At 53.9% G+C, this 25860-nt stretch overlaps 1 protein-coding gene across 12 annotated transcripts in view; it reads right to left on the reverse strand.

The window, feature by feature from the left end:
- LOC140715821 (uncharacterized) overlaps nt 1–25860 on the reverse strand; it is a 207158-nt gene that overhangs the window by 22888 nt on the left and 158410 nt on the right. For 11 of the 12 annotated variants that reach the window (XM_073028226.1, XM_073028235.1, XM_073028234.1 and 8 more), the window contains 7 exons: nt 18103–18162; nt 17367–17453; nt 15827–15997; nt 5913–6131; nt 4176–4265; nt 3303–3410; nt 1534–1626 (listed from right to left, as the gene is read on the reverse strand). In XM_073028226.1, coding sequence (XP_072884327.1) covers nt 1534–1626; nt 3303–3410; nt 4176–4265; nt 5913–6131; nt 15827–15997; nt 17367–17453; nt 18103–18162 — 828 coding nt within the window. The remainder of the gene's footprint in view (nt 1–1533; nt 1627–3302; nt 3411–4175; nt 4266–5912; nt 6132–15826; nt 15998–17366; nt 17454–18102; nt 18163–25860) is intronic. The other variant, XM_073028238.1, reaches the window with a different exon arrangement.

Here is a 25860-nt window from a genome sequence, read left to right on the forward strand (position 1 = left end):
CACCGACAGCCCAGAGCTGCAGGAGGGTTGTTAAGAAGGGAACGGCGCACTGTGGGAGGAATGGCGCAGAGGGAGGCCGGCACTGCAGGAGGGGCGGTGCAAGGGGGAGAGAGCGCTGTGGTTGGGGTGGTGAGGGGGAAGTGCTGCGTTGTGAGGTGGGGTGACGAGGGAGTGCCGGCCGTACTAAAAACGCCAGCCACGCTAAAATATCCCCTTCCTCATCTAGGATGCCAAAAACCAAGAACCAGGAAATCTGCTCCATTCCCCGACCATCCCCGGGGACCCCACGGGAGTTCCTTTGGAATGATGGTGTGGCTGTGGAAGTGGGTAGGCACCCACAGGTGCCTGCTCGTCGGACCCAGGCTCCGGAATTTTGTCCAGGAGCCTGTCCCACACAACCTGAGCTGCCCCTCAACACCTACGGCCTCTTTCAGAGATGCAGGTAGGGTTGCTGCTCCACACCCTCCACTTCCGAACCCCTGTCCTCCATCCCGACACTGTGGCAATCATTCTTTCCACCTTGGAGGGAGGTGGCCCCCCGTGTAACCCATTACCGAGGGTGTCCTCCCACGTTCACTGGGGACCTGGGGTGAAGTTCATACGCTTGTACACGGATCTCCAAACCTGTCACCTCTGTGGGCTGGAGGAGACCACGTATCACGTGCACAGAGTGTCTGTGATACGTTCACGTATCTGTGGGGGCTGTCCCTCGCCTTTCCGGCTGCATTTCAGCCCCCGACCTTTACGCATTCGGTCATCCAGTACAGAGAGGGCGGTAGTGAGGGAGGAGGAGGCCTGCTCCTGAGGTTGGCCAATGATAGCTATCTGCAGATCCTGGAAGTCTCCAGCCAGGTGATTTTTCTGTGGTCTGTCCATGCTGGGTAACCGAAGAGAAAGAACACAGGACAGTACAGTAGCGAAGGGTGGCACAGTACCGTAGACGTTAGCACAATGCTTTAGAGTATCAGCGACCCGGGTTCAATTCCCATCACAGTCTGTAAGGACTTGTACGTTTTCCCTGTGACCGCATGGGCTGCTTCTGGATGCTCCGGTTTCCTCCCACAGTCCAAAGATGTAACCGGTCAGTAGGTTAATGGTCATTGTAATCCGTGCCGTGATTAGATTAGGATTAAATCAGGGGTTGTGGGAAGGCACAGCTCGAAGGGAAGGGCCTGTCAATAAGATAAGAAACACATGGTGTCCGTGTACACAATGGAGGGCACCCCGGGGGAACAAACCTGATCCTACATCAGGATGGGAACATTTTTATTTATCATGTGTTAGTCACTGCCATTGTCACTGGTATTTTCATTTTCTTTTAAAATAATACTCAAGTGGACATTTCTATAACAACACCTGGGTTCAACTGTACGTTCTCCCCCGTGACTGTGTGTTCCCATTTCCTCCCACAGTCCAAAGGTGTATGGATTAGCCCATTAATGGGTGCAATTGACCCTTGACCGTTTTGTATTTCTAAATATAATAAACAAACATATTTTCGTTAAGTGGAGAAGGGTGGCACCAAGCCCTCACCTGCTCGCTGCTCAGCTGCCATTCAGAGGTTTCGCGAATCACTGTCGGCCGCTCGGGGGCTTCTGACGACTGGGCTCCCTTCACGTACGGCTTCTGTGGGGCGAGGCAGAGACATCACTCGCGGAACCGGGGGGACAGTCCACGCGCTTGCGACCCGGTACGCGTGGGGAGGTCAGAGGCCAGCGGATGGGCAGTCGACAGAACGCCGGAGGAACGCAGCAAGGCGAGCGGCATTTGTGGAGGGGTGAGAACACTCAATGCTTGGGGCCGAGACATGAAATGTCTTATCTGTCAGGGCAGGAGCAGGGAACGACTGCACCTAGGTTGTGCTGAGCAAAGAGGTCCAGGCAGTCGAGAGCAGATATAGTTTGGGGGGGGGGGGGGGGGGAAATGATTACAGAATGTTCCCGGGACTGGAGGGATTGAGTTATAAGAAGAGGCTGGACAGGCTGGGACTGTTTTCCCTGGAGTGAAGGAGGCTGAGGGTTGACCTTATAGAGGTTTATAAAACCACGAGGGGGTGTAGATAAGTGGATGTTCACAGTCTTTTTCCCAGGGGAGGGGAGTCTAAAACTAGAGGGCACAGGTTTAAGATGAGAGGGGAGAGATTAAGGGGGACATGAGGGACAACAGAGTGGTGAGGATGTGGGACGAGCTGCCAGAGGAAGTGGTTGAGGCAATCATTTCAAAGACACTTGACGAAGACCTGGATAGGAAAGGGTTACAGGGATACAGGCCAAACACAGAAAATTCAGACCGGCTTAGATGGGGATTTTGGTTGGAATGGGCAAGTTGAGCCAAAGGACTGGTTTCTGTGTTATGTGACCCTACGATCCCAGACGTACAGCACAAAAACAGGCCCTTCAGTCCGCATGGTCCATGCTAACTTCTGACTTCTTTTGTCCATCTACACTAATCCCATTTGAAAGGGGGAGAGAGGGGTGGGGGGCAGAGAGATGTGGGGGTAGAGAGATGGGAGGGGGGAAGAGAGATGGGAGAGGGGGAGGGGGAGAGAGGGAGGGGTGAGGGAGGAGGGAGAGAGGGAGGGGGAGAGAAGGAGGGGAGAGGGAGGGGGAGAGAGGGAGGGGTGAGAGGGAGGGGGTGAGGGAAGGAGGGGGTGAGGGAGGGGGGAGAGAGAGGGAGGGGGGAGAGAGAGGGAGGGGGTGAGAGAGCTGGGGGGAAGATTGGGAAGAAGGCAGAAAGATGGAGGAGAGAGTGAGCAGAGTGGGGAGGGGAAAGACTGGGGAAGCAGCAAATACAATGGCAAGAGAGACGTGAGGAAGAAGGTGCAGAGGTAGGGGAGGGGTAAAGAAACGAGTGGGGAATGAAGGGAGCAGAGAGGAGTGGGGCACTGAGACAGAGGACAGGCAACAAAATGTCTAACAGTCAGTGCGTGCAGGACTGCATGAGAGGGTTGACGTCACCCTGACACCACTGACTTCCTAGCACAAACACACAGGGAATCACGCACAGCAGATAATCTGGTCACTGGCTCAGTGCTGTCTGGGGATTCATGCTGTGCCCAGCCTGGCCGCGGGGTTCCTCGCATTACAAAAGCACAGAGGGAGGGACAGAAAGAGACAGACACAGACAAAGGGGACGAGAGGGAGGGAGTGAGAGAGAAGGGAGGGAGGGGGAGGGGGTGGGGAGAGGGGGAGTGGCAAGTTGGGGAGGGATAGGGAGAGAGGGAGGGGGAGGGGAAGAGGGAGCAGGAGAGGGAGAAGGAGAGAAATCGCGTGCGCTTGGGTAGCCGAGAGCTGGATACCTACCATCACCATCAGGAGCTTCTTGAGGTTCAGGGCTTCGCCTGAGGGCGGAGACCTCTGTTCTGGAGAGCTGTGGGGGTTGTCCGCCCTCCCACTGCCGTCCCGCACCGGCTGTGGGCAGAGGAGATCATCAGAGACTGCGAGTCCCGGACTGCTGGACGCAGTGGGGCCAAAGTTAACTTTGAGAAACCGTGAGCGCCGGACAGAGCAGGGACCGTGACAGGGAGGGAGTCGGGGGGAGGGGTGGGGAGCAAGTCGACAACTCGGAGGGATAGGGAAATGGGTCGAGGGAGTGGTTTGGAGTAGACAGAGAGAGATAGACAAAGACAGAGGGAGGAAAGAGAGGGCAGGAGAAAAATGAGGGGGCAATAGAGAGGAGAGAGAATGAGAGGAAGGTGAGAAGCAGATGAGAAGAAGGGATAGATAGATGGAGGATGGCAAGGGGAAGGGTAGAGAAGAGAGGGAATGGGGAGAGACAGACTGGGATGGTGAAAGGGGTAGAGGGGAGAGAGGAGAGAGGAGGGGACAGTGAGGGAAAGGGGAGAGAGGAGAGAGGAGGGGACAGAGTGAGGGAAAAGGGACAGGGGAGAGAGAGGGGGGAGAGAGAGGGGGGAGAGAGAGGGGAGGAGGAAGGGAGAGAGAGGAAAAGAGGAGGGAAGAAGGGAGGACGAGATAGAAAGAGGGGGAGAGGGAAAAGGGGAGAAGGGAAAGGGAAGGGTGGTGTGAGAGAGGAGAGGAAGAGAGAGGGAGAGATGAAGGAGTATGAGAGAACGGGTAGAGACATATAAAGTGGAGGGGCTGTGGTCTGCAGAGGGAGAGTGCGCGGGGCTCCCCCCACCGTAGCATTCAGGGACGGTGTGTGTGTGAACGGCTCACCTTGACTGGGCTAGGCATGGCTGCCTCCTGCCCCCTCTCTGGCGATGAGGTACGTGGGCGCGAGGGCTCCTCCTCCTTGCCAATCAGCGCCTGCAGAGACAGGAGGACACTCGGTGAAAGAAAGAAGGAGGAGAGGCAACCCATGTCACTCCCACCCATTCCCTCAATCCTCAGCCTCTCCCAACTGAAGTCGATGTCTGGCTAAAGCTGCCGTCCCTGGATGCAGAGAGCAACAGGACTTTCGACCTGACCGTGTCGACTGAAATTCCCATCTGAGCCAGTCCCGTATCCCTCTAACCCTTTCCTATCCATATACCTGTCCAAGTGTCTTTTAAACGTCATTCCTCTACCTGTCTCAACCACTTTCTTTGGCAGCTCATTCCATATATGGACCACTCTCCGGGTGAAGAAGTTGCCCCTCAGGACTCCTTTACATCTCTCCCCCCTCACCCTAAACCTGTGCCTTCCAGTTTTAGACACCCCTACCCGGAGGGAGGGGGAAGGGAAGAAACTGTGACCATCTACCTTCTCCACATTCCTCATGGTTTTACAAAACTCTATATGGTCACCTCCTGCACTCGAAGGAAAACAGTCCCAGTCTGTCCAGCCTCTCCTTATAACTCAATCCCTCCAGTCCCAGGAATACCCTGGTGAATCTTTCCCTCCCCCTCTCCAGTTTAATAACATCCTTCCTATAGCTGGGGAACCAGAACTGCTCACAATACTCTGAGTGTGGCCTCACTGACATCTTGTACAGGTGTAACGGGACGTCTGACCCGTACTCAGTTCCCTGACCCATGAAGGCCAGTGTGCCAAGCATCTTCTTCACGCCCTATCTACACTTTGAGAGGGGTGGTGGTGGTGTGTGTGTGTGTGTGTGTGTGTGTGTGTGTGTGTGTGTGTGTGTGTGTGTGTGTGTGTGTGTGTGTGTGTGTGTGTGTGTGTGTGTGTGTGTGTGTGTGTGTGTGTGCGTGCGGCCAGTTGGACCGAAGGGCCTGTATCCAAGTGGTTTGACTTTGGAGAGGTTCGAGTGCACAGATTATGGTCAGGAGACAGAGGTGAGGGGCAAGGGAGACAGAGGGGCAAGGGAGACAGAGGCAGAGGGGAGGAGTGAGGGCCTGTACACTTTCTCTTCAAGGTTTGTTTCCCCTCCACCCTCCTTTGCGTGCTCCCCATCCCTCTCCCCTGCCAATGCCCTCTGTAGGGGATGGGGGGGGATGGGTGGCACAGTGGGTAGAGCTGCTGTTTCAGGGCACAGAGACCTGGGTTCGATCTGCACTGCGTGTGTGTCCCCTCTCCCATCTCCTGTGACACTGTGGGTTTCCCCCAGTCGATCCGCTTCCCTCCCACGTGTGGGGTTGGTGGATTATTATCGCTTCCCCTGCCATCCCCAGGTTTATGGGCGAAGGGGCAAGAGTCTGAGATGAACTGATGGGAACGTGGGCAATGAAATTAATTGGGCTGCCCTGTGAGATGGGCTGAGTGGCCCTCTCTCTCTCTGTCTACCCCTCCCACAGCACTCCCCTTCACAGCACCCTGACCGGCCCTCTCACAGCGCGGTGCTCCTCTCCCTCCTCAGAGCACTTCCCGTAGTGTGGTGTTCCCTCCTGCAGCGAGGAGATGGCTTACCACCCCTCCCATAGTGTGACACTTCTTCCTTGTTACCCACTTCCTCCCAGAAGCCTGCAACTTTGCCTTCTGAGGCTGGACGTTCGGGGAGTTGGTCCCCGTACCTACCAGGACCTGTGCTGGCGTTTCCGGGCGTCTGCTGGCCTCGGGCTCAGCCGCGGGAGCCGACGACTGGCATATCTTCCTCTTCCTGGCGGCCTGGATGGCGCGGGCCACCTTGCGGCTGGCAAAGGCGTTCTCTTTCCACCTCCGGCGCCCACTCCGGCACCCCGGTTCCCACTCCGCCCAGGAGCCCTGGCCCATCAGCTCCCGAGGCAACAGGCGTTTCTGAATCAAGGCAACGCACACCCTGTTAGTGGCAGGCAGGCCCTTGGGCCCGGCCCGTCCATGCTCATCCCATCTCTGGCCCAGCCCCTCCACCCGTGTACCCTTTCCAAATGTCCTGGACATGCTGGATTAGAGGGTTAAACTCTTATTTTTCTTCTAGTTTAATCGTTCCTATGCTTGCCTGCAATTTACCCTCTAAAGTGGCCACTGAGAGATGTTCATGGTCTTCTGCTGCTGTAGCCCGTCCTCTTCAAGGTTCGACGTGTTGTGCGTTCAGAGATGCCCCTCTGCACACCGCTGTTGTAAACGTGTGGTTATTTGAGTTACTGTCACCTTCCAGTCAGCTTGAACCAGCCTCCTCTGACCTCTCTCTCATTTTCACCCTCAGAACTGCCGCTCACTGGATGTTTTTTTGTTTTCGCACCATTCTCTGTAAGCTCCAGAGAATGCTGTGTGTGAAAATCCCAGGAGATCAGCAGTTTCTGAGACACTGATCTCACCTGGACTGTTACACTGGGTTTGTGGCAAAAAAAACACACAACAGCGTCTCTTCCACCTCAGGTGACTGAAGAAGTTTGGCGAGGACCCCCAAATCCTCAAGACCTTCTCCAGGGGTACCATTGAGAGCATCCTGACTGGTTGTATCACCGCCTGGTACGGGAACTGCACCCAACCTTGATCGCTGGGCACCTCAGAAAGTGGTACAGACAGCCCAGCACATCTGTGGATGTGAACTCCCTTCCACTAAGGGCATTTATAGCAGGAGGTGCAGAAAGAAGGCCTGGAGGATCATCGGGGACACTGGTTATCTTAACCAGTAACTGTTTCAGCTGCTTCCGTCTGGCAAACGCCACTGCAGCATTAAAGCCAGGACCAACAGGCTACAGGACAGCTTCTCTCTGCAAGCCTTTAGACTTTTAAATTCACATGTCCGTACACTGCAACGGAGTCATAACACGAAGAGTTTTACTCCCTCAGGTTGTGGGGTGGATGTTGTGGCGACCCACTTTCTGCGCAGGCGAACCGGCTCACAAATAGCCAGCGCGTGGGGGGAGACTTTGGTAATGCACCTCTGATGTCATTTCCGCCCGGACAGGGCGGGCGCTAGGGATTAAATGCCAGCGCCGCGAAGTTTGAATAAACTAGTCTCGAAACGACTTACCGACTGCGTATCGTTATTTCAGCGCTGTGTGTAGCACATTGCTACATTGGTGACCCCGACGGTCCAAATGGGATTTGGACCAAAGATGACCGACTCTTCATCTGCTCACGCAGTTTCGCTATAACTGCTGACTTTCTGGACGCTGCGACCACGCATATGGTTTAGCCAAGCAGAAGCCCAGTTCCAGATTTGGCAGATATCTTCTGATTCCACGCGTTACTATCACGTGGTGAGCGCCCTTGACCAGGAGACGGCTGCCCAGGTTGCGGATTTCATACAGTCGCCCCCGGAAGAAGGCAAATATGAAGCATTCAAAGCGCTGCTCATTGGGACTTTTGGCCTCTCACGGCGTGAGCGGGGTGCCCGCCTGCTTCACCTGGATGGTTTGGGAGACAGACTGCCGTCAGCATTGATGAACAAGATGCTGTCCCTGGCTGACGGACACAAGCCCTGCCTCATGTTCGAGCATGCGTTCCTAGAGCGACTGCCCGAGGACATACATCTGCTGCTGGCCGACGCAGATTTCAGCGACCCCCGGAAGGTGGCGGCCTGGGCAGATTTGCTGTGGAAAGCCAAGAGGGAGAGCGTGGCGTCCATCAGTCAGATTACCAGGCCACGTGCCCAACAGCAGACCAGACCATGCCCGGCAGGGGGGCGCACACAACACAGAGGCAGGAGTGAGGAGGACAGTGAACAGTGGTGTTTCTACCACCAGCGGTGGGGCACAAAAGCCCACCGTTGTTGCCTGCCCTGCAAGGGCCAGGGCCAGCTGCCGCTAATGACTGGCCACCAGGACAGCCTCTTGTACGTCTGGGACAAACAGTCGGGACGCCGCTTCTTGGTCGACACCGGAGCGGAGATCAGCGTCTTGCCCCCGACGGGGTACGACACCCGCAGCAGGAAGCCAGGACCCACCCTGAGGGCCGCAAACGGCAGCACGATACGGACCTACGGCACCCGCACAATGCAGTTGCAGTTCGGCGCCAGCCGGTTCATGTGGGACTTCACACTGGCCGCCATGGCCCAACCGCTCCTGGGGGCGGACTTCTTGTGAGCTCACAGCCTGCTGGTCGACTTGCAAGGGAAAAGACTGGTACATGCTGAGACTTTCCAGACGTTCTCCCTGGGTGAAGCCAAGTTACCGGCCCCACACCTGGACTCCATCACGCTGTCGGACAACGAATTCACCAGAATCCTGGCGGACTTTCCATCGATTCTGGCACCGCAGTTCACGGCAGCCATGCCCAGACACGGGGTACAGCACCACATTCCGACCCAGGGACCACCCCTCCATGCCCGCGCACGAAGGCTCCCCCCGGAAAAGCTCCGCCTGGCGAAGGAGGAGTTCAGGAGGATGGAGGAATTGGATATCATACGGAGGTTTGACAGCCCACGGACCTCCCCCCTGCACATGGTGCCCAAAGCAGCCGGGGGTTGGAGACCATGTGGCAACTACCGCAGACTGAACGAGGCTACCACTCCAGACCGCTACCCTGTGCTGCACATACAGGACTTTGCAGCAAACCTGCACGGGGCAAGAATCTTTTCCAAAGTAGACCATCCGGGGATACCATCAAATCCCGGTGCACCCTGAAGACATCCCCAAAACAGCACTCATCACCCCGTTCGGCCTGTTCAAGTTCCTCCGAATGCCGTTCGGCCTGAAGAATGCCGCACAGACGTTCCAGCGGCTAATGGACGCGGTGGGATGCGACCTGGACTTTGCGTTCATCCATTTGGACGACATCCTTATAGCCAGCAGTTGTCGTCAGGAGCATCTGTCCCACCTCCGCCAGCTCTACTCCCGCCTGAGTGATTTTGGCCTCACGATCAACCCGGCCAAATGCCAGTTCGGTCTCGATACCATCGACTTCCTGGGCCACAGGATTACCAAAGATGGGGCAACACCTCTGCCCGCCAAGGTAGACGCGATCGGCCACTTTGCCCGGCCCAACACAGTCAAAGGCCTGAAGGAGTTCATTGGTATGGTGAACTTCTACCACCGTTTCCTCCCCTCAGCAGCCCGTATCATGTGCCCTTTGTACACCCTGATGTCGGGTAAAGGCAAGGACATTATTTGGGACGAGGAGGTCGCAGCCGCTTTCGTTAAAGCCAAGGAAGCCTTGGCAGCTGCCGCGATGCCGGTGCACTCCAGAACGGACGTTCCGACTGCCCTCACGGTGGACGCATCCAACACAGCAGTCGGTGGGGTGCTGGAGCAGCTCATCGAGGGGCGCTGGCAACCCTTGGCGTTCTTCAGCAAGCACCTACGACCACCCGAACTCAAGTACAGTGCTTTCGACCGGGAGCTGTTGGCACCATATCTGGCAATCCAGCATTTTAGGTACTTCTTAGAAGGCAGGCCGTTCACCGTGTTCACGGGCCACAAACCGTTGACCTTCGTGTTCACGAAGGTGTCCGATCCCTGGTCGGCTCGCCAGCAGCGACATCTGTCCTACATCTCTGAGTACACGACGGACATCCAGCATGTCTCGGGAAAGGACAACGTCGTGGCGGACGCACTCTCCAGACCAGCTATCCAGGCCCTGTCCCTGGGGGTGGACTATGCAGCACTGGCGGAGGCGCAGCAGGCAGACGACGAGATGCCCAGCTACAGGACCACAGTCTCGGGTTTGCAGCTGCAGGACTTTCTCGTAGGCCCAGGTGATAGGACCCTCCTGTGTAACGTGGCTACCGGCCAACCTCGCCCCGTTGACCCGGCAGCCTGGATGTGGCGAATTTTCGACTCCATACACGGTTTGGCGCACCCATCTATCAGGACAACTGTCCGGCTGGTCTCCAGCAAGTTCGCATGGTATGGACTTCGCAAGCAGGTCAGTGAATGGGCCAGAACGTGCACGCAGTGCCAAACAGCCAAGGTGCAGCGGCACACTAAAACCCCACCGCAGCAGTTCGAACCCACCCACCGGAGGTTCGACCACATTCATGTGGATATCATGGGCCCCCTACCAGTGTCCTAAGGAGCGCGGTACCTCCTAACTATGTAGACCGGTTCACGAGGTGGCCAGAGGCGGTCCCGCTCACCGACACATCTGCCGATTCCTGCGCCCGAGCACTGATCGCAACTTGGGTAGCACGCTTCGGGGTACCGGCCCACATTACCTCCGACAGAGGCGCCCAGTTCACCTCCAGCCTGTGGTCGGCTGTGGCCAGCCTGTTGAGAACGCAGCTACACCACACAACTGCCAACCACCCACAGTTGAACGGACTGGTGGAATGCTTCCACCGTTACTTGAAGTCGGCTCTCATGGCCCGCCTGGGAGGACCTAACTGGGTGGACGAGCTTCCCTGGGTCCTGCTTGGAATTCGTACAGCGCCCAAAGAGGATCTGCACGCCTTGTCGGCCGAGTTGGTGTACGGCACACCTCTGGCCGTCCCGGGAGAGTTCATACCAGCCCCAAGGGGGCATCAGGGAGAACCCGCAGCAGTCCTGGACAGACTACGCGAAAGGCTCGGCAACCTGGCCCCCGTACCAACTTCACAGCACGGACGGACCCCGACCCATGTACCCAAAGACCTGCAGAACTGTAAGTTTGTGTTTGTACGAAGGGGCAGACACCGGGCACCGCTACAGCGGCCGTACGAGGGGCCATTCAAGGTGATCAACAACAACGGGTCCATGTACGTTCTGGACATTGGGGGGAGAGAGGAGGTTTTCACGGTGAACCGACTCAAACCAGCCCATGTGGACTTGGCACAGCCGGTCGAGGTTCAGGCACCGCGGCGCAGAGGCAGACCTCCCAAACAGAGGCTGATCCAGACTGTGGACATTGGGGGGTGTATTGCCGGTTCTGGGGGGGGGGGGTTATGTTGCGACCCACTTTCTTTGCAGGCGAACCGGCTCACAAATAGCCAGCGCATGGGGGGAGACTTTGGTAATGCACCTCTAATGTCATTTCCGTCCGGAGAGGGCGGGCACTAGGGAATAAATGCCAGCGCCGCGAAGTTTGAATAAACTAGTCTCGGAACGACTTACCGACTGGATGTCGTTATTTCAGCACTGTGTGTAGCACATCACTACAATGTAAGATTTAAATAAACTCTAAATTCTGCTCAAACCACCCTGTATGGAACCAACAATCATTCCACATTTCTTGGCCGTCCTTTTGCTTGGTCCGAACAACAACTGAACCTCTTGACCGTGTCTGCATGCTTTAACATACCACATGATGGGTTGCTGCCACATGATTGGTTGATTAGACAATCGCATTAATGAAAAGGTGTGCACGTGACAGGTTCCAGCTGACAGGAAGGTGACAGTAACTCAAGGTACGCCTCTGTTAAGTCTCGATAGACCATGGATTTGCACCTTGGAAAGTTTCTAGGGTGCAAGCCTAGGTAAGGCTTTTTTTAAAATGTAAGACCAGCAGTTGCCCTCTCCACGCCACCAATGTTGTCCAAGGGAAGGGCATTAGGACCCAAGCACCGGTGTCGTCGCAGAGCAATGTGTGGTTAAGTGCCTTGCTCAAGGACAAGCCTCAGCCGAGAATCGAACTAGCCACCTTCAGATCATTAGACCAACGTGTTAACCACCTGGCCACGTGCCAACACACACGTTAAAACACTGGTGTGCTGAAGAGCATCTCAGAACACACAACACGTAGAACCCTGAAGCGGATGGGCTCCAGCAGCACAAGACCAGCTCCAAGGGAGATTCAATAGGGGTATAGACAGGGTAAATGCTAGCAGGCTTTTTCCACTGGGCTTCGGTGGGATCACAACTAGGCGTCATGGGTTAAGGGTGAAAGGTGATAAGTTTAAGGGGATCATGAGAGGGAACTCCTTCACTGAGGGGCGTGAGCGCGGAACAAGCTGCCATGCAAACTCAATTTCACCGTTTAAGAGACGTTTGGATAGGTACACGGATGGAGGGGCCTGTTAGCCGATGGGACCAGGCAGTTTAAATGGCTCAGCATGAATTAGATGGGCCAAAGGGCCTGCTTCCGTGTTGTAGATGTTTTTTATGACTATGACTCTAAGACCACATATAAAACTTACATACTCAGTGGACGCTTTACCTCCTGTACCTAACAAAGTGGCCACTGAACATATATAAACTAATCTTATGCCTGTACTGCCACACTCAAACTGTTACTTCATATTGTGTTTTATAGGATTCCTCTTAAACTTATTATGTTCTTTATGCTGCATCAGATCCAGAGTAACAATCATTTTATTCTCCTTTCCACCTGTGTACTGACGAACAACCACAATCGTGAATTTGACATTTCTACCCTGGGGAAAAGACTAACCGTGCACCCCCTATCTATGCCTCTGTGAACTTCTGTCCGCCTGTCTAACAGCCAGATTAAACATCTCTGTTACATCTACCTCCAGGACCATCCCCAGAGGCACATACCAGCCATCCACCACTCTCTGTGTAAAGGATAACTTGCCCCTCACACCTCCTTTCAGCTTACCCCATCTCACTTTCAATGTCTGTCCTCTGCTATCTGATATCTCTACCCTGGAACAAACTCTCTACCCCGGGGCGTCCCAAACTGGGGTCCACAGACTTAATGGTGCTGGTCCATGGCCCTGCTTTGCTCTATGCCTCTCGTAACCTTATAATCCTTTGTCAGGTCTCCCCTCGGTCTCCACCACTCCCGAGCAAACAACCCAAGTTTGTCCAACCTCTCCTTGTCGCTCACAGTCTCTAATCCAGGCAGCATCATGCTGAACCTCTTCTGCCCCCTCCCCAAAGCCCCCACCCCTCCTGTAATGGGGCAACCAGAACTGAAAACAATAACCCAGATGTGGCCTGATCGGAGTTTTATAAAGCTGCCACGTCTCTAACTCTTGTACCCACTGGGTCAGGGGCTCTGTCCGGGGTCCAGCCCACGGGTCAGGGACTCTGTCCGGGTCCCGTCCCACGGGTCAGGGACTCTGTCCGGGTCCCGTCCCACGGGTCAGGGACTCTGTCCGGGTCCCGTCCCACGGGTCAGGGACTCTGTCCGGGGTCCGTCCCACGGGTCAGGGACTCTGTCCGGGTCCCGTCCCACGGGTCAGGGACTCTGTCCGGGGTCCGTCCCACGGGTCAGGGACTCTGTCCGGGGTCCGTCCCACGGGTCAGGGGCTCTGTCCGGGGTCCGTCCCACGGGACAGTGACTCTGTCCGGGGTCCGTCCCTCGGGTCAGGGACTCTGTCCGGGGTCCGTCCCACGGGTCAGGGGCTCTGTCCGGGGTCCGTCCCACGGGACAGTGACTCTGTCCGGGGTCCGTCCCTCGGGTCAGGGACTCTATCCGGGGTCCCGTCCCTCGGGTCAGGGACTCTGTCCGGGGGTCCCGTCCCACGGGTCAGGGACTCTGTCCCGGGTCCGTCCCACGGGTCAGGGACTCTGTCCGGGGTCCCGTCCCTCGGGTCAGGGACTCTGTCCGGGGTCCCGTCCCTCGGGTCAGGGACTCTGTCCGGGGTCCGTCCCACGGGTCAGTTACTCTGTCCGGGGTCCGTCCCACGGGTCAGGGACTCTGTCCGGGGTCCGTCCCTCGGGTCAGGGACTCTGTCCGGGGTCCGTCCCACGGGTCAGGGACTCTGTCCGGGGTCCGTCCCTCGGGTCAGGGACTCTGTCCGGGGTCCGTCCCACGGGTCAGGGACTCTGTCCGGGGTCCCGTCCCACGGGTCAGGGACTCTGTCCGGGGTCCGTCCCTCCGGTCAGTGACTCTGTCCGGGGTCCCGTCCCACGGGTCAGGGACTCTGTCCGGGGTCCGTCCCACGGGTCAGGGACTCTGTCCGGGGTCCGTCCCTCGGGTCAGGGACTCTGTCCGGGGTCCGTCCCACGGGTCAGGGACTCTGTCCGGGGTCCCGTCCCACGGGTCAGGGACTCTGTCCGGGGTCCGTCCCTCCGGTCAGTGACTCTGTCCGGGGTCCCGTCCCACGGGTCAGGGACTCTGTCCGGGGTCCGTCCCTCCGGTCAGTGACTCTGTCCGGGGTCCCGTCCCTCGGGTCAGGGACTCTGTCCGGGTCCCGTCCCTCGGGTCAGGGACTCTGTCCGGGTCCCGTCCCTCGGGTCAGGGACTCTGTCCGGGTCCAGCCCACGGGTCAGGGACTCTGTCCGGGGTCCGTCCCTCGGGTCAGGGACTCTGTCCGGGGTCCCGTCCCACGGGTCAGGGACTCTGTCCGGGGTCCCGTCCCTCGGGTCAGGGACTCTGTCCCGGGTCCGTCTCACGGGTCAGGGACTCTGTCCGGGGTCCGTCCCACGGGTCAGGGACTCTGTCCGGGGTCCGTCTCACGGGTCAGGGGCTCTGTCCGGGGTTTGGCCCACAGATCAGGGGCTCTGTCCAGGGTCCATCCCATGGAGCAGTGACTGTCAGTCTGGGGCCGGTCCTTAGGGACAGAGACAGTCTGGGGTCCATCCATAGCGACACAAACTGTCTGGGGCCTGTCCTTAACGACAGGGACTGTCTGGGGTCCGTCCTTAGGGACAGGGACAGTCTGGGGCCCGTTCATAGGGATAGGAACTGTCTGGGGTCCTTCCTTAGGGACAGGAACAGTTTAGGGTCCATCCATAGGGACACAAATTGTCTGGGGCCCATCCTTAGGGACACAAACTATCTGGGGCCCATCCATAGAGACAGGGACTGTCTGGGGCCTGTCCATAGAGACACGGACTGTCTGGGGCCCGTCCATAGGGACAGGAACTGTCCGGGGTCCATCCTTAGGGACACGGACTGTCTGGGGCCCGTCCATAGGGACACGAACTGTCTGGGGCCCGACCTTAGGGACAGGGACTGTCTGGGGCCCGTCCTTAGGGACAGGAACTGTCTGGGGCCCGTCCTTAGGGACACGAACTGTCTGGGGCCCGACCTTAGGGACAGGGACTGTCTGTGTCCCGTCCTTAGGGACAGGAACTGTCTGGGGCCCGTCCTTAGGGACAGGAACTGTCTGGGGTCCGTCCTTAGGGACACGGACTGTCTGTGGCCCGTCCGTAGAGACACGGACTGTCTGGGGCCCGTCCATAGGGACACAAACTGTCTGGGGCCCAACCTTAGGGATAGGGACTGTCTGGGGCCTGTCCTTAGGGACACAAACTGTCTGGGGCCCATCCTTAGGGACGGGGACTGTCTGGGGCCCATCCTTAGGGACAGTGACTGTCGATCTGGGGACAGGGATTGTCCAGGGTCTGATTCAAATTTTTATTTTGTTGATTAAGTGATACAGCTGCCCAGGTAGCAACCCTCGACAACCCCGATTTAACCCTAACCTAATCGCAGGACAATTTGCAATGACCAGTACATCTTTGGACTCTGGGAGGAAACTGGAGCTCCCGGAAAAAAGCCCACTGTCCCATGCAGAGGACAGACGGACTCCTCACAAAGGACGCTGGGATTCAACTTTGAACTCCAACACCCTGAGCTGTAATAAGGTCATGCTACCACAGCAACCGCATTTATTTGTCACAATTAACATACAACACACCAAAGGGCGTGCCGGGGGGCAGCCCCACAAGTGTCACCACAGATTTCAGCAGGCTGAGGCGGTGGGCAGGGGAGGGGGAGTAGGAGGAGGTACTCACGGAGGCGAAGCAGAGGCACTGTTTCCAGCGGCACTTCTGCCGCAATGTGTTGGCGCCGCCGAACTTGGCCTTGTCCTTGCAGAAGTCGCAGGTGCCACAGTCGGCCAGGCGGAGACACGCCTCGCACTCCCCACAGCTCCGGTTGTTCCGGCGGTTCCGGCTGCCCTTTGTCTGTGGGTTCGGGAGAGGGGGGGGGAGACGTCAGCCGGAGACTGTTCTGTATCCCGGGCGGTTCTGGCTGCCTTTCGGTTGGCGATGGCGATGTACGCAAGGGGGGTGGCGGACAATCGGGAGGGAATTCTTTTGTCCCTGGTGTTTCGGCTACTCTTTGGCTGTGGAACTGGGAGGGGGAGATGTCAGCAGAAGGGGTGTGAGGTGGGGGGAGCTGGCTGCAGAAGGGGTGTGGGGTGGGGGGAGCTGGCTGCAGAAGGGGTGTGGGGTAGGGGGAGCTGGCTGCAGAAGGGTGCTCTTTGTCCATGGTGGTTCCGTCTGCCCTTCGGCTGTGGAACTAGGGGGAGAGGTCAGACATCAGGAGGGGTCAACATGCAGGTGGCAGGCAGAGGGTGGGGGGGGGAAGATATTTTCTGTCCCTGGAGCCAGAGAGGGAAAGTGGGATGAGATGGGGAAGGGGGAGAGAGGTGAGGAGAGGGCAGGAAAGGTGAGGTGAGTGGTTTGCAGAAGGGAGGGGATTCACCCCCAGGTCTCCAGTACCCCAGATGCAGACGAGTGTCCGGAGAAGGGGTGGGGAAATGGGAAGTGTGGGGAGCCCAGGATTCATCAGTAGGCGGTGTTGGGGGTTGGGGTGGGGCAGAAAATTGAAGTGGGGAGTTTGAAAGAGCCTGAGGAACAGGAAGGAGATTGGGCAGAGACGAGGAGAGTTCAGGGTGAGCGGTGGGGTAATAGGGTGGGGTGAAGGGAGAACAGGAAGGTGAGGGTAAGGTGAGGAGGAGGGTTGGGGAGGAGAGGGAGGAGAAAGACGGGATGACAGGGGGTGTAGGGAGGAGGAGAGGGTGGGTGAAGGGATGGGAAGAGGAGAGGGAGGAGGGGAATGGAGGAGGGTTAGGGAAGGGAGTAAGAGGAGAGCAGGAGGGGAGGAGTAGGAGGAGAGGGGAGGGAGAGAAGAGGGAAGTGAAGAGGAGGATGATCACAGCTAGTGAGAGAACAGGAAGGGAGGAGGTGGAGGGGAGGGTGAGGGAAGGAGCAATGAGGGAGAGCAAGGGGAAGGAAAGGGGAAGCTAGGAGGGGGGGAAGGAAAGGGGAAGCTAGGAGGAGGAGGAGGGAGGGAGGGGAGTGGAATCCTTCAGGGTTGGCAGAGAGGGAGAAACCAAAGCTTTTTCTTCCCCAAAAACAGCCGTCAGAGGAGACGTCAAATCCTCCCCCAGGGATGTGCCTTGCTGGTGGTGGCGGGCAGGCAGAACAAGCGGACTGTTGCCTGTCACCCTCTACCCTCCTTGCCTGGTAGGGGGTCGGAAGGGAGGGGCAGTGTTTTCGTCGGGGGCCAGTTGGGCTGGGAGAACACTCCGTGGCCAGCATCACCTACCTGGACGGGCGTGTCTGCCGTCACTGCAGTGGGAGTGTCTGGAGATTCGGGGGCCGGCTCCTCGCTGAGCGGAGGGCAGGGCTTCACCTGTGGGGGGGGGGCAGAGGAGAGAGGGAGGGTGGTGAGTTCCCTAAGGGAGTACGCCTCAAACTGCCCCTCTCCCCCACCAGTCTCACCCCTATCAGCCTCTCCAATCCTATTCCATGCCACCAACCCTGCCATGTTTCCCACCAACTCCCCTCAGGTTCCCCTCCTCTCACACACACACACACTCTCACTGGGGTGAGGAAAAATGATTAACCCATGTTCATTGGGATGTGAGAGAGAACTAAAATGACTGGGGGTAACACAGACGGGGTTTCGGGGTTCACACAGGGGTTCCCCATTCTGGGGTTTCAGGGTCCACACCCGGGGCTTCCCTCTTTGGGATCCACACCATTGGTTCCCCATTCTAGGGGTTCAAGGTACACACCGGAGATCGATCCCCTTCTGGTGCTTTGGCATACACCGGTGGCATCTGTCTGCAGTTACAAGGGCCACACTTGGGATCTCCATTCTGGGATTTCAGGAATTTGGCTTTCTGGGATTTTGGGGCGCATATGAGTGGAACCCCTGCCACTGTCACATGGGAGCTCACTACACGAGCTGGGATTAGATTGGGTCCCTTTCTCATTCTGGCACTGGTGCGATGGCCTGAATGGCCTCCATTCAACCCCCAGGGATTCTCAAGACTTACCACTGGTTTCTCCTCCTCCACCTCTGGCTCCTTGGGCACTGGGATAACCTTTGCTTTCTTCTGCAAGGGAGAGGACAAGAAACAGCAGTCAGGGGACACGGTCAGTCCGCGTGCATCGCCAATGCTTGCACCTCCACCCGCCGCAAACAAACGCACACACACACACACACACAGCTGTGGCGCTCTGCCAGGAGACCCCTCCTTTACTCTGTATACCCATGACTGTGTTGCCACCCACAGCTCCAATCTGCTAATTAAACACTACACTGATTGGCCTAATCTCAAATAATAACGAGGCAGCCCACAGAGAGGAAGTCATCACTCTGACACAGTGGCGTCAAGAAAACAACCTCTCCCTCAATGTCGCAAAAACAAAGGAGCTGGTTGTGGACTACAGGGGGAATGGAGACAGGCTAAACCCTATTGACATCAATGGATCTGGAGTTGAGAGCTTCAAGTTCCTTGGCATAAACATCAAGGAGGATCTCACGTAGTCTGCACATACCGGCTGTGTGGTGAAAAAGGCACAACAGCACCTCTTTCAACTCAAGGTGATTGAGGAAGTTTGGTATGCCCCCCCCCCCCCAAAGTTCTAAGAAGTTTCTATAAGGGTACAATTGCGAGTGTCCTGACTGGCTGCATCACTGCCTGGTATGGGAACTGTACCTCCCTCAATCGCAGGGCTCTGCAGAGAGTGGTGCAGACAGTCCAGTGCATCTGTAGATGTGAACTTCCCATGATTCAGGAATTTACAAAGACAGGTGTGTAAAAAGGGCCCGAAGGATCATTGGGGACCCGAGTCACCCCAACCACAATCTGTTCCAGCTGCTACCATCCGGGAAACGGTACCGCAGCGTAAAAACCAGGACCAACAGGCTCCGGGACAGCTTCTTCCACCAGCCCATCTGACTGATTAATTCATACTAATGCAACTGTATTTCTATGTTATACTGACTACCCTGTTGTACATAAAATTTATTATAAATTACTATAGTTGCACATTTGAACATAAAGATTTTACTCCTCATGTATTTGAAGGATATAAGTAATAAAGTCAATTCAGTTCAATGTGCCAGATCTCAATGGTGGCTCTGGATTTCCAGCAGGATATCGTGTTTAAGAGAATGGATGGATAGGAACAAAGTGAAGGCAGACATGATAGACTAAAAGGCCTGAATCTATTCTATACTGTGCTCTGATCCAGTCCCCTCTCCATCTTCCAAATCCCAATGGGTCCAAGCCCTGGCCTCACTCATAAGACAACCCAGACTGTCTCTGAACCGCTCCCAGAACATTAACGTCCCCCTGTACATGAGGAGACCGACACTGTCCAACGTTCCCAGGACGTGGGCTCGTCAGTGGTCAGTATAACTGAAGCCTGACGAAGGGTCCCAGCCCAAACGTCGACCGCTTGTTTCTTTCCACAAATGTGGCTGACCCACTGAGTTCCTCCAGCACTTTTGTACGTGTTAATCAAAGCTTGAACTTCCTGTTTTTGTACTCAGTAAACGATATCATTGTGTCTGCCTTCCTAGCTCCTAGCTGTATCTATCTGTATACTGGTCTATTTTGAATCATCCACCAGGACAGCCTGACCCCTCCACAGCACCCTCTACCTCGTTATGATCTTCCACCTTCTCATTGCTACCGCCAGTGGGGCCTGAAGACCCACACTCAATATTTCAGCCACAGTAATATTTCTGAACTGTGCTTGAACCCATAGACGCTACATCACTGTTTGCTCTTAAGGCCCTGGTTATTTTAAATATATTTCTTACTATGCATTATGGTATATGCAGGGTGGTGGGGTAGAGATATAGAACCTCCATACTAAAGGAGGTGTTATGTGCTCCTTCCCTCCACTAGCTTGCAGGTCACCCTTGGGCACTTGTTTAGCCCCTGATCTGGGTCACGTGAAGCCACGGGCACAAGTGATGGATGGTCGTACGAGCAGCTGGTGCACATCACGTCCTGGTTATGTGACCACTGACGCCAGGCAGACAATCTCCAAACAGTATTGATAATGACTGGGGCTGCCTGTCTCGTAAAGACGCTGCCCAGAAGAAGGCAATGGCAAACTGCTTCTGTAGAAAAATCTGCCGAGAGCAATCATGGTCATGGGACCACGATCGCCCATGTCCGACGACACAGCACATAATGATGATGATGACAGTACCATGCAAAGAGTCTTAGGCACATATGTATAGCTGGGGTGACTAAGGCCTTTGCACAGGACTGTATTTGTAAACATGGAGCGGACAGCGAGTTTGTAAATCTGGGAGGGAGCAAGGATGTCAGGAATGGTGGGAGCAGAACAGTGGTGGGAGGGTTGTGGGACAGGCGTGGGCAGGGGCGTATCTACGGAAAATAGTGCCTATGACAAGCACTGAAATTGCGCCCCTGTCCAAACATCTGACACCCATCTTTTAGATAACTTTACCATATCAGCTCAAAAATACAAGTCAAGCTCATTAATCTTTTAACTAACAAATTATGGCACTACATGAAAATTATAACTGCTCGTTCCTTGCTTTTACTGATGTAAATTGGTTTATGATGTGATCAAAGTCAGTTTTTTTCTCTTTCTACACTCAGCGGAACAAGTCTGCCTTGACCCATGGAGGCTCTCAAATATGAAAGTATTACTTTTAACTTGCTGAATGATCTCTCACAACTGGCGATGGAAACTGCGATGGTTAGCATTATCTGAATAGCAATGCAAAGATTGGGGAAGATGCTCTCATCTCCGTACTGAACAATAAATTCAAGAAGCTCTTCAAGTCTTGATATTTTCATGTTGACCTGCCTTGATAGCAACATTCTGCAATCCAGAATCTCTTCATACAGCTGCTGCCCATCAACATCAGAGCTGTATAATTCAGCCAAATTTTCGCATTTCTTCTTCAGGTCGTTACAGTCAGCGCCGTAACACAGTCCCTCGACATCCAGAAGGAACCCAAACTCGGCGAGAGTGTCATGCAAACGAGCGAACCTTTCATCCATTTCTCTATGAAGACGGTCAAGTGTTCCCTTCGTGACTCTTTACATTTCCTCCTTAGCTGTTAACGCAGCGTCTCTCGAGTTCTCTTCAGCCATTCGTTTCTTTCATCTCTCAACTTCAATATTTCATTCTTGGCAGAGACCGACTCCTTCTTTGAGTGACTCACTGACCAACATTTCTCTTTCATCATAAAAATGATCTCAGAGGGCTTTCAAATCCAGGGCAGCAGCGTGGAAGTACTTTGTTCCAAAATCCTAGCAAAAATCAGAAAATCGGAACTCAACATGCGTCACTTCTTTTCCACTGGTCTCGTTTTCATTGTCTATCACGTCCTGGAGAACTTGAATCATCCCTTCAAGGTACTTGTTGACGGGCTTCACTGCTTCTGTCCTTGCACTCCACCTGGTCTTGGACTCTGACTTAACAACCACAGGTTTTTGAGTTTTTCTCAGCGCTGTGTTGAACGAGAGAAAAACACGTTTGATGGTTCCAAAAAACGCGACCACCATTTTATCCTGCTTGGCTGCATGTACATCCACCAAGTCGAGTGAGTGATTGTTACAATTCACAAACACTGCCGGGTTGTTTTTCTCACTTATTCATTGATGAACACTACTTCTGTGTCCAGCCATCACAGCAGCGTTGTCATAGCACTGTGGCTGACAATCTTGTAGCTCCATTTTGTCCTTCACTAGAAGTTTCAAGATGTCTTCAACCAAGCTCTCAGCATCCTTCTGGCTTATCTGTATAAAACCAAGGAAGGACTCTAACACGGACTGTTTTCCTCTCAAAATCAACTTCCACATACCTCACTACTTCTGACATCTGCTCACGGTGTGCTTGATCAGGAGTCAAGTTGAACATGAGACCATAGTACTTGGCTTTACGAATGCTTCTCAGTAAACTCTGGTGAACAATGGATGCCATCATGTGGATGAATTCGTTCTGGACACTTGGTGAAAGATAAGATGTGGATCCAAGATAACTTTCCAAATGAGTGAGGTGTTCTTTTATGACAGGATCAAAGATGGCCAGTAGTCTCAGTAAGCCAAGGAAGTATCCCACATTGGAGTCATCGTCTAGCTGAAGTGACTCCCTGTGTCCTCGCAAACCCAGGTTCTGAGTCACAATGAGTTTTATGCAGTGAAGGATTCTCGTCTAGATATCACGCCACTTCTGCTTTTCCTTCTCAATCTGTGACTGAAACACCGCGTCAATAACTGTTTCCAGCTAAATTTCTTTCCACTGTGTTAAGCATTCCCAATGATTCTTGGCATTTTCATGAACACTAATCCTTTCAGGTGCTTTCCACTGGTTGAATCCACTTTCCTGCTCCAATGAGGATTGACGGTCTGACCGGGAATAGAGAAGACAACAGATACAAAATGCAGACTTTTTAGAAGGGGAATAGACCAGCCATGAGCAAGTCACTTCCTCACCAAGACCATTTCCCAATTTCCTCTTGAACCAAGTTTTGTTCATTGAGTGGTCATTTGTTGATAGGAAAGGCCCCTCACTGTTCCGGAAATACTTCGAACCCAACTTTATTATTTCTGTTCTCAGTGCGTTAGGCAAAATTGCTTTTCCAGTATCCTTGTCGAACTTCAGAAGTCCAATATCATGCTGTTCAATCACCTCTGGTCTGACAGTTCGAGGCTCTCTGACACCATCCAGTTCACTAGGTTCAGTGCCGTCAGGTTCAATCTCGTCAATAAACCCAACATCACCACCACCACCACCATTGTCTTCCCCTCCTGTCACATCCACGGTCTCTGTGGCAGCCTCACTCTTAATCTCATCATACTCGGATTTATCTGACTTGACTTCCTCTTTGGTGTGTGACACATTTGTACTTGATCCAACTTCGGATTCTAATTAACTTGTAGCAGGTGCAGGCGACTCCATGGAACGTGTCGAAGTACTTGTTCCGGGCTTTTCAAAGAAGGGCATGAAGAACTTGCTCAACTTCTTGGCTTCCCCCGCCTCCAACTTTCTTCTCAACTGTCCTTCATCTACTTCTTCGTGAAGAAACGTTCCATGGTCTTCTCACACAAAGCTCTGAAATAAGGCCATCCTAGTGCTTCTCACCCATGATAGTCAAAGACAGATCACATATCTGAAGAAAATTCCGTTTTCACTATCTGAGGATGGCTTGTCTGACTTTAACAGGAACTGCTCGGCGGTGCCCATACCTTAGATACGCCACTGGGCATGGGAGCAGACACACCCAGCCTTGCGACACCAAGCAGGATCATTTGATTCCCAACAACTGGTTCATTGATCAACACAGAAATACTCTGGCATTTCCCTCTCCCTTCCCCCTTTTCCAAACCATGATTCCCCTCTCCCTGCCCACTTCCCACTCTGTCCCTAATAGAGACACATTTCAGAACCAGGTTTATTATCGCTCACATGTCATAAAAACTGTTTTGTTTTTGGGGCAGCAACAGTGTTGACATAAAATTACTACAGTACTATGCAAAAGTCCTATGTACAGCAAGGATGCCCGAGGCTTTTGCAGAATACTGCATTATTCAATGCAATGTACTGTTGCCAAAACACAACAAAATTCTCCATGTCAGCGATGAATAAACCAGATTCTGATTTAGATATTGTCTGCCTGCACTGCACTTCCTCTGTAGCTGTTACACTTTATTCTGTACTCTGTTATTATTTACCTCAATGCACTAATGATCTGATCTACAAAGTATATGAACAGTATGCAAAACAAGGTTTTCACTGTGTCCTGGTACGCGAGACAATAATAAACCAAATCCAATTCTAAACTAAGCTGGGGAATTTGTCGTCAAAGGTGGCTGTGAAGGCCCAGTCAGTGGGGGTATTTAAGGTGGAGGTCGATAGGTTCTTGATTCATCAGGGCATGCAAAGTTCTAGGAATTGGGGCTGAGAGGGAAATGGATGAAATGACAGAGCGAACTTGATGAGCCAAATGGCTTAAGTCTGCTCCTATATCTTATAGTCTTATAATCAAAGCCCCCTCACCTGAACATTCTTCCCTCCTCTCCTCTCTCTTCAGGCAGAAGATACAAAAGCCTGAAAGCACGTCCCACCAGGCTCAAAGCCAGCTTCCATCCTGCTCTAAATGGTTATTAAATGGTTCCCTAGTACAATATGTTGGACTCTTGACCTCACAATCTACCTTGTTACATTGTACTTTATTATTTTACCTTGTTCTATCTCAATGCACTGTGGAACGATCTGATCTAGGATGGTGGAGAATATTGGTAGCCCAGGTTTATTATTTTACCTTGTTCTATCTCAATGCACTGTGGAACGATCTGATCTAGGACGGTGGAGAATATTGGTAGCTCAGGTTGAGGCATCTGATGTTTCTTTTCTCTTAGAGGTGCGTCTATTTCGACATGTTGTTTATGGAACAACATATCAGAAGAGAACCATGCTGCTAAAAATTCTCAGCTCACCTGTGCCAGAACCTCCAGGGTGTCCCAGTTAAAGCGCCAAAGAAATGTGAGCCAATTGAATTCAAAGGGTGACTGAAGGGGTAGCCAATGAGACCGAGTCAAGTGAACGGGGGAGGGGAGGGTATATAAATGCGAGCACTTCCAGAGAGAAACACACACAACTGCGCACTAAGGATGTCTCCCCGACTGGCGACGAAACGTTTGCGAGCTAATCGCCAAGCTCAGCGAACACTGCAACATCAAATGATCTGCGTACGAGCCCTCTGCAAGCTTTTCACTGCGCGTCACAGACAAAAGAGTTTCTGCAGATGCTAGAAATCCAGAGCAACACACACAAAAAGCTGGAGGACCTCAGCAGGTCAGGCGGCATCTATGGAGAAGAATACACAGTCCGTAGTTTGGACTCATAACAATAAAGGGTCTTTGGCCTGAAAATTAACTGTCTATCCTCCTCCACAGATACTGCCTGGGAGATCACACAACATTACTGAATAGCACAGGCCCTTCAGCCCAGGATGTTGTGCTGACCTCTTAGCCTACTCTAAGATCAATCTAATCCTTCCTCCTACATAGCCTTCCATTCCACGTGCCTATCTAAATGCCCCCAATATATCTGCCTCTGCAACCCCTGGCAGGGCATTCCATGCACCCACCACTCTCTGTGTAAAAAATCCTACCTCTGACAGACACCCCCCCCCCCAAAAAAATACTTTCCTCCAATCACACTTCCACCCAGGGAAAAGTCTCTGGCTGTCCACTCGATCTCTGCCTCTTATCTTGTAAATATCTATCAAGTCACCTCGCACGCTCCTTCATGCCAGAGAGAAAAGCCCTAGCTCGTTTAGCCTGCCTTCAAAAGTTAATAAGATTTACTGTGTCATATGCCGTTCCTCGGCTGATCGAGATCCCTGTCCCTTGTGAATTTTAATGACTTTCACAATTTAGGCCATAAGATATAGGAGCAAAATGAGACCATTTGGCCCATCTGCCATTTCATCATGGCTGATCCATCTTCCATCTCAGCCCCAGTCTCCTGCTTTCTCCCCATATCCCTTCATGCCCTGACCAATCATGAATCTATTAACCTCTGTCTTAAATATACATGGGGTTTTGGCCTCCACAGATACCTCTGGCAACAAATTCCACAGATCAATCACCCTCTGGATCCTCATCTCCTCCTCCTCCTCCTCAAATTTCACCTCACCTACATTCTAAAAGGACACCCCTCTATTCTGAGGCTGTGTCCTCAGGTCCTGGACTCTCCCCACCACAGGAAACATCCTCTCCACATCCACTCTATCGAGACCTTTCAAC

This window comes from Hemitrygon akajei, chromosome 24, assembly GCF_048418815.1.
Source record: "Hemitrygon akajei chromosome 24, sHemAka1.3, whole genome shotgun sequence".
NCBI lineage: Eukaryota > Metazoa > Chordata > Chondrichthyes > Myliobatiformes > Dasyatidae > Hemitrygon > Hemitrygon akajei.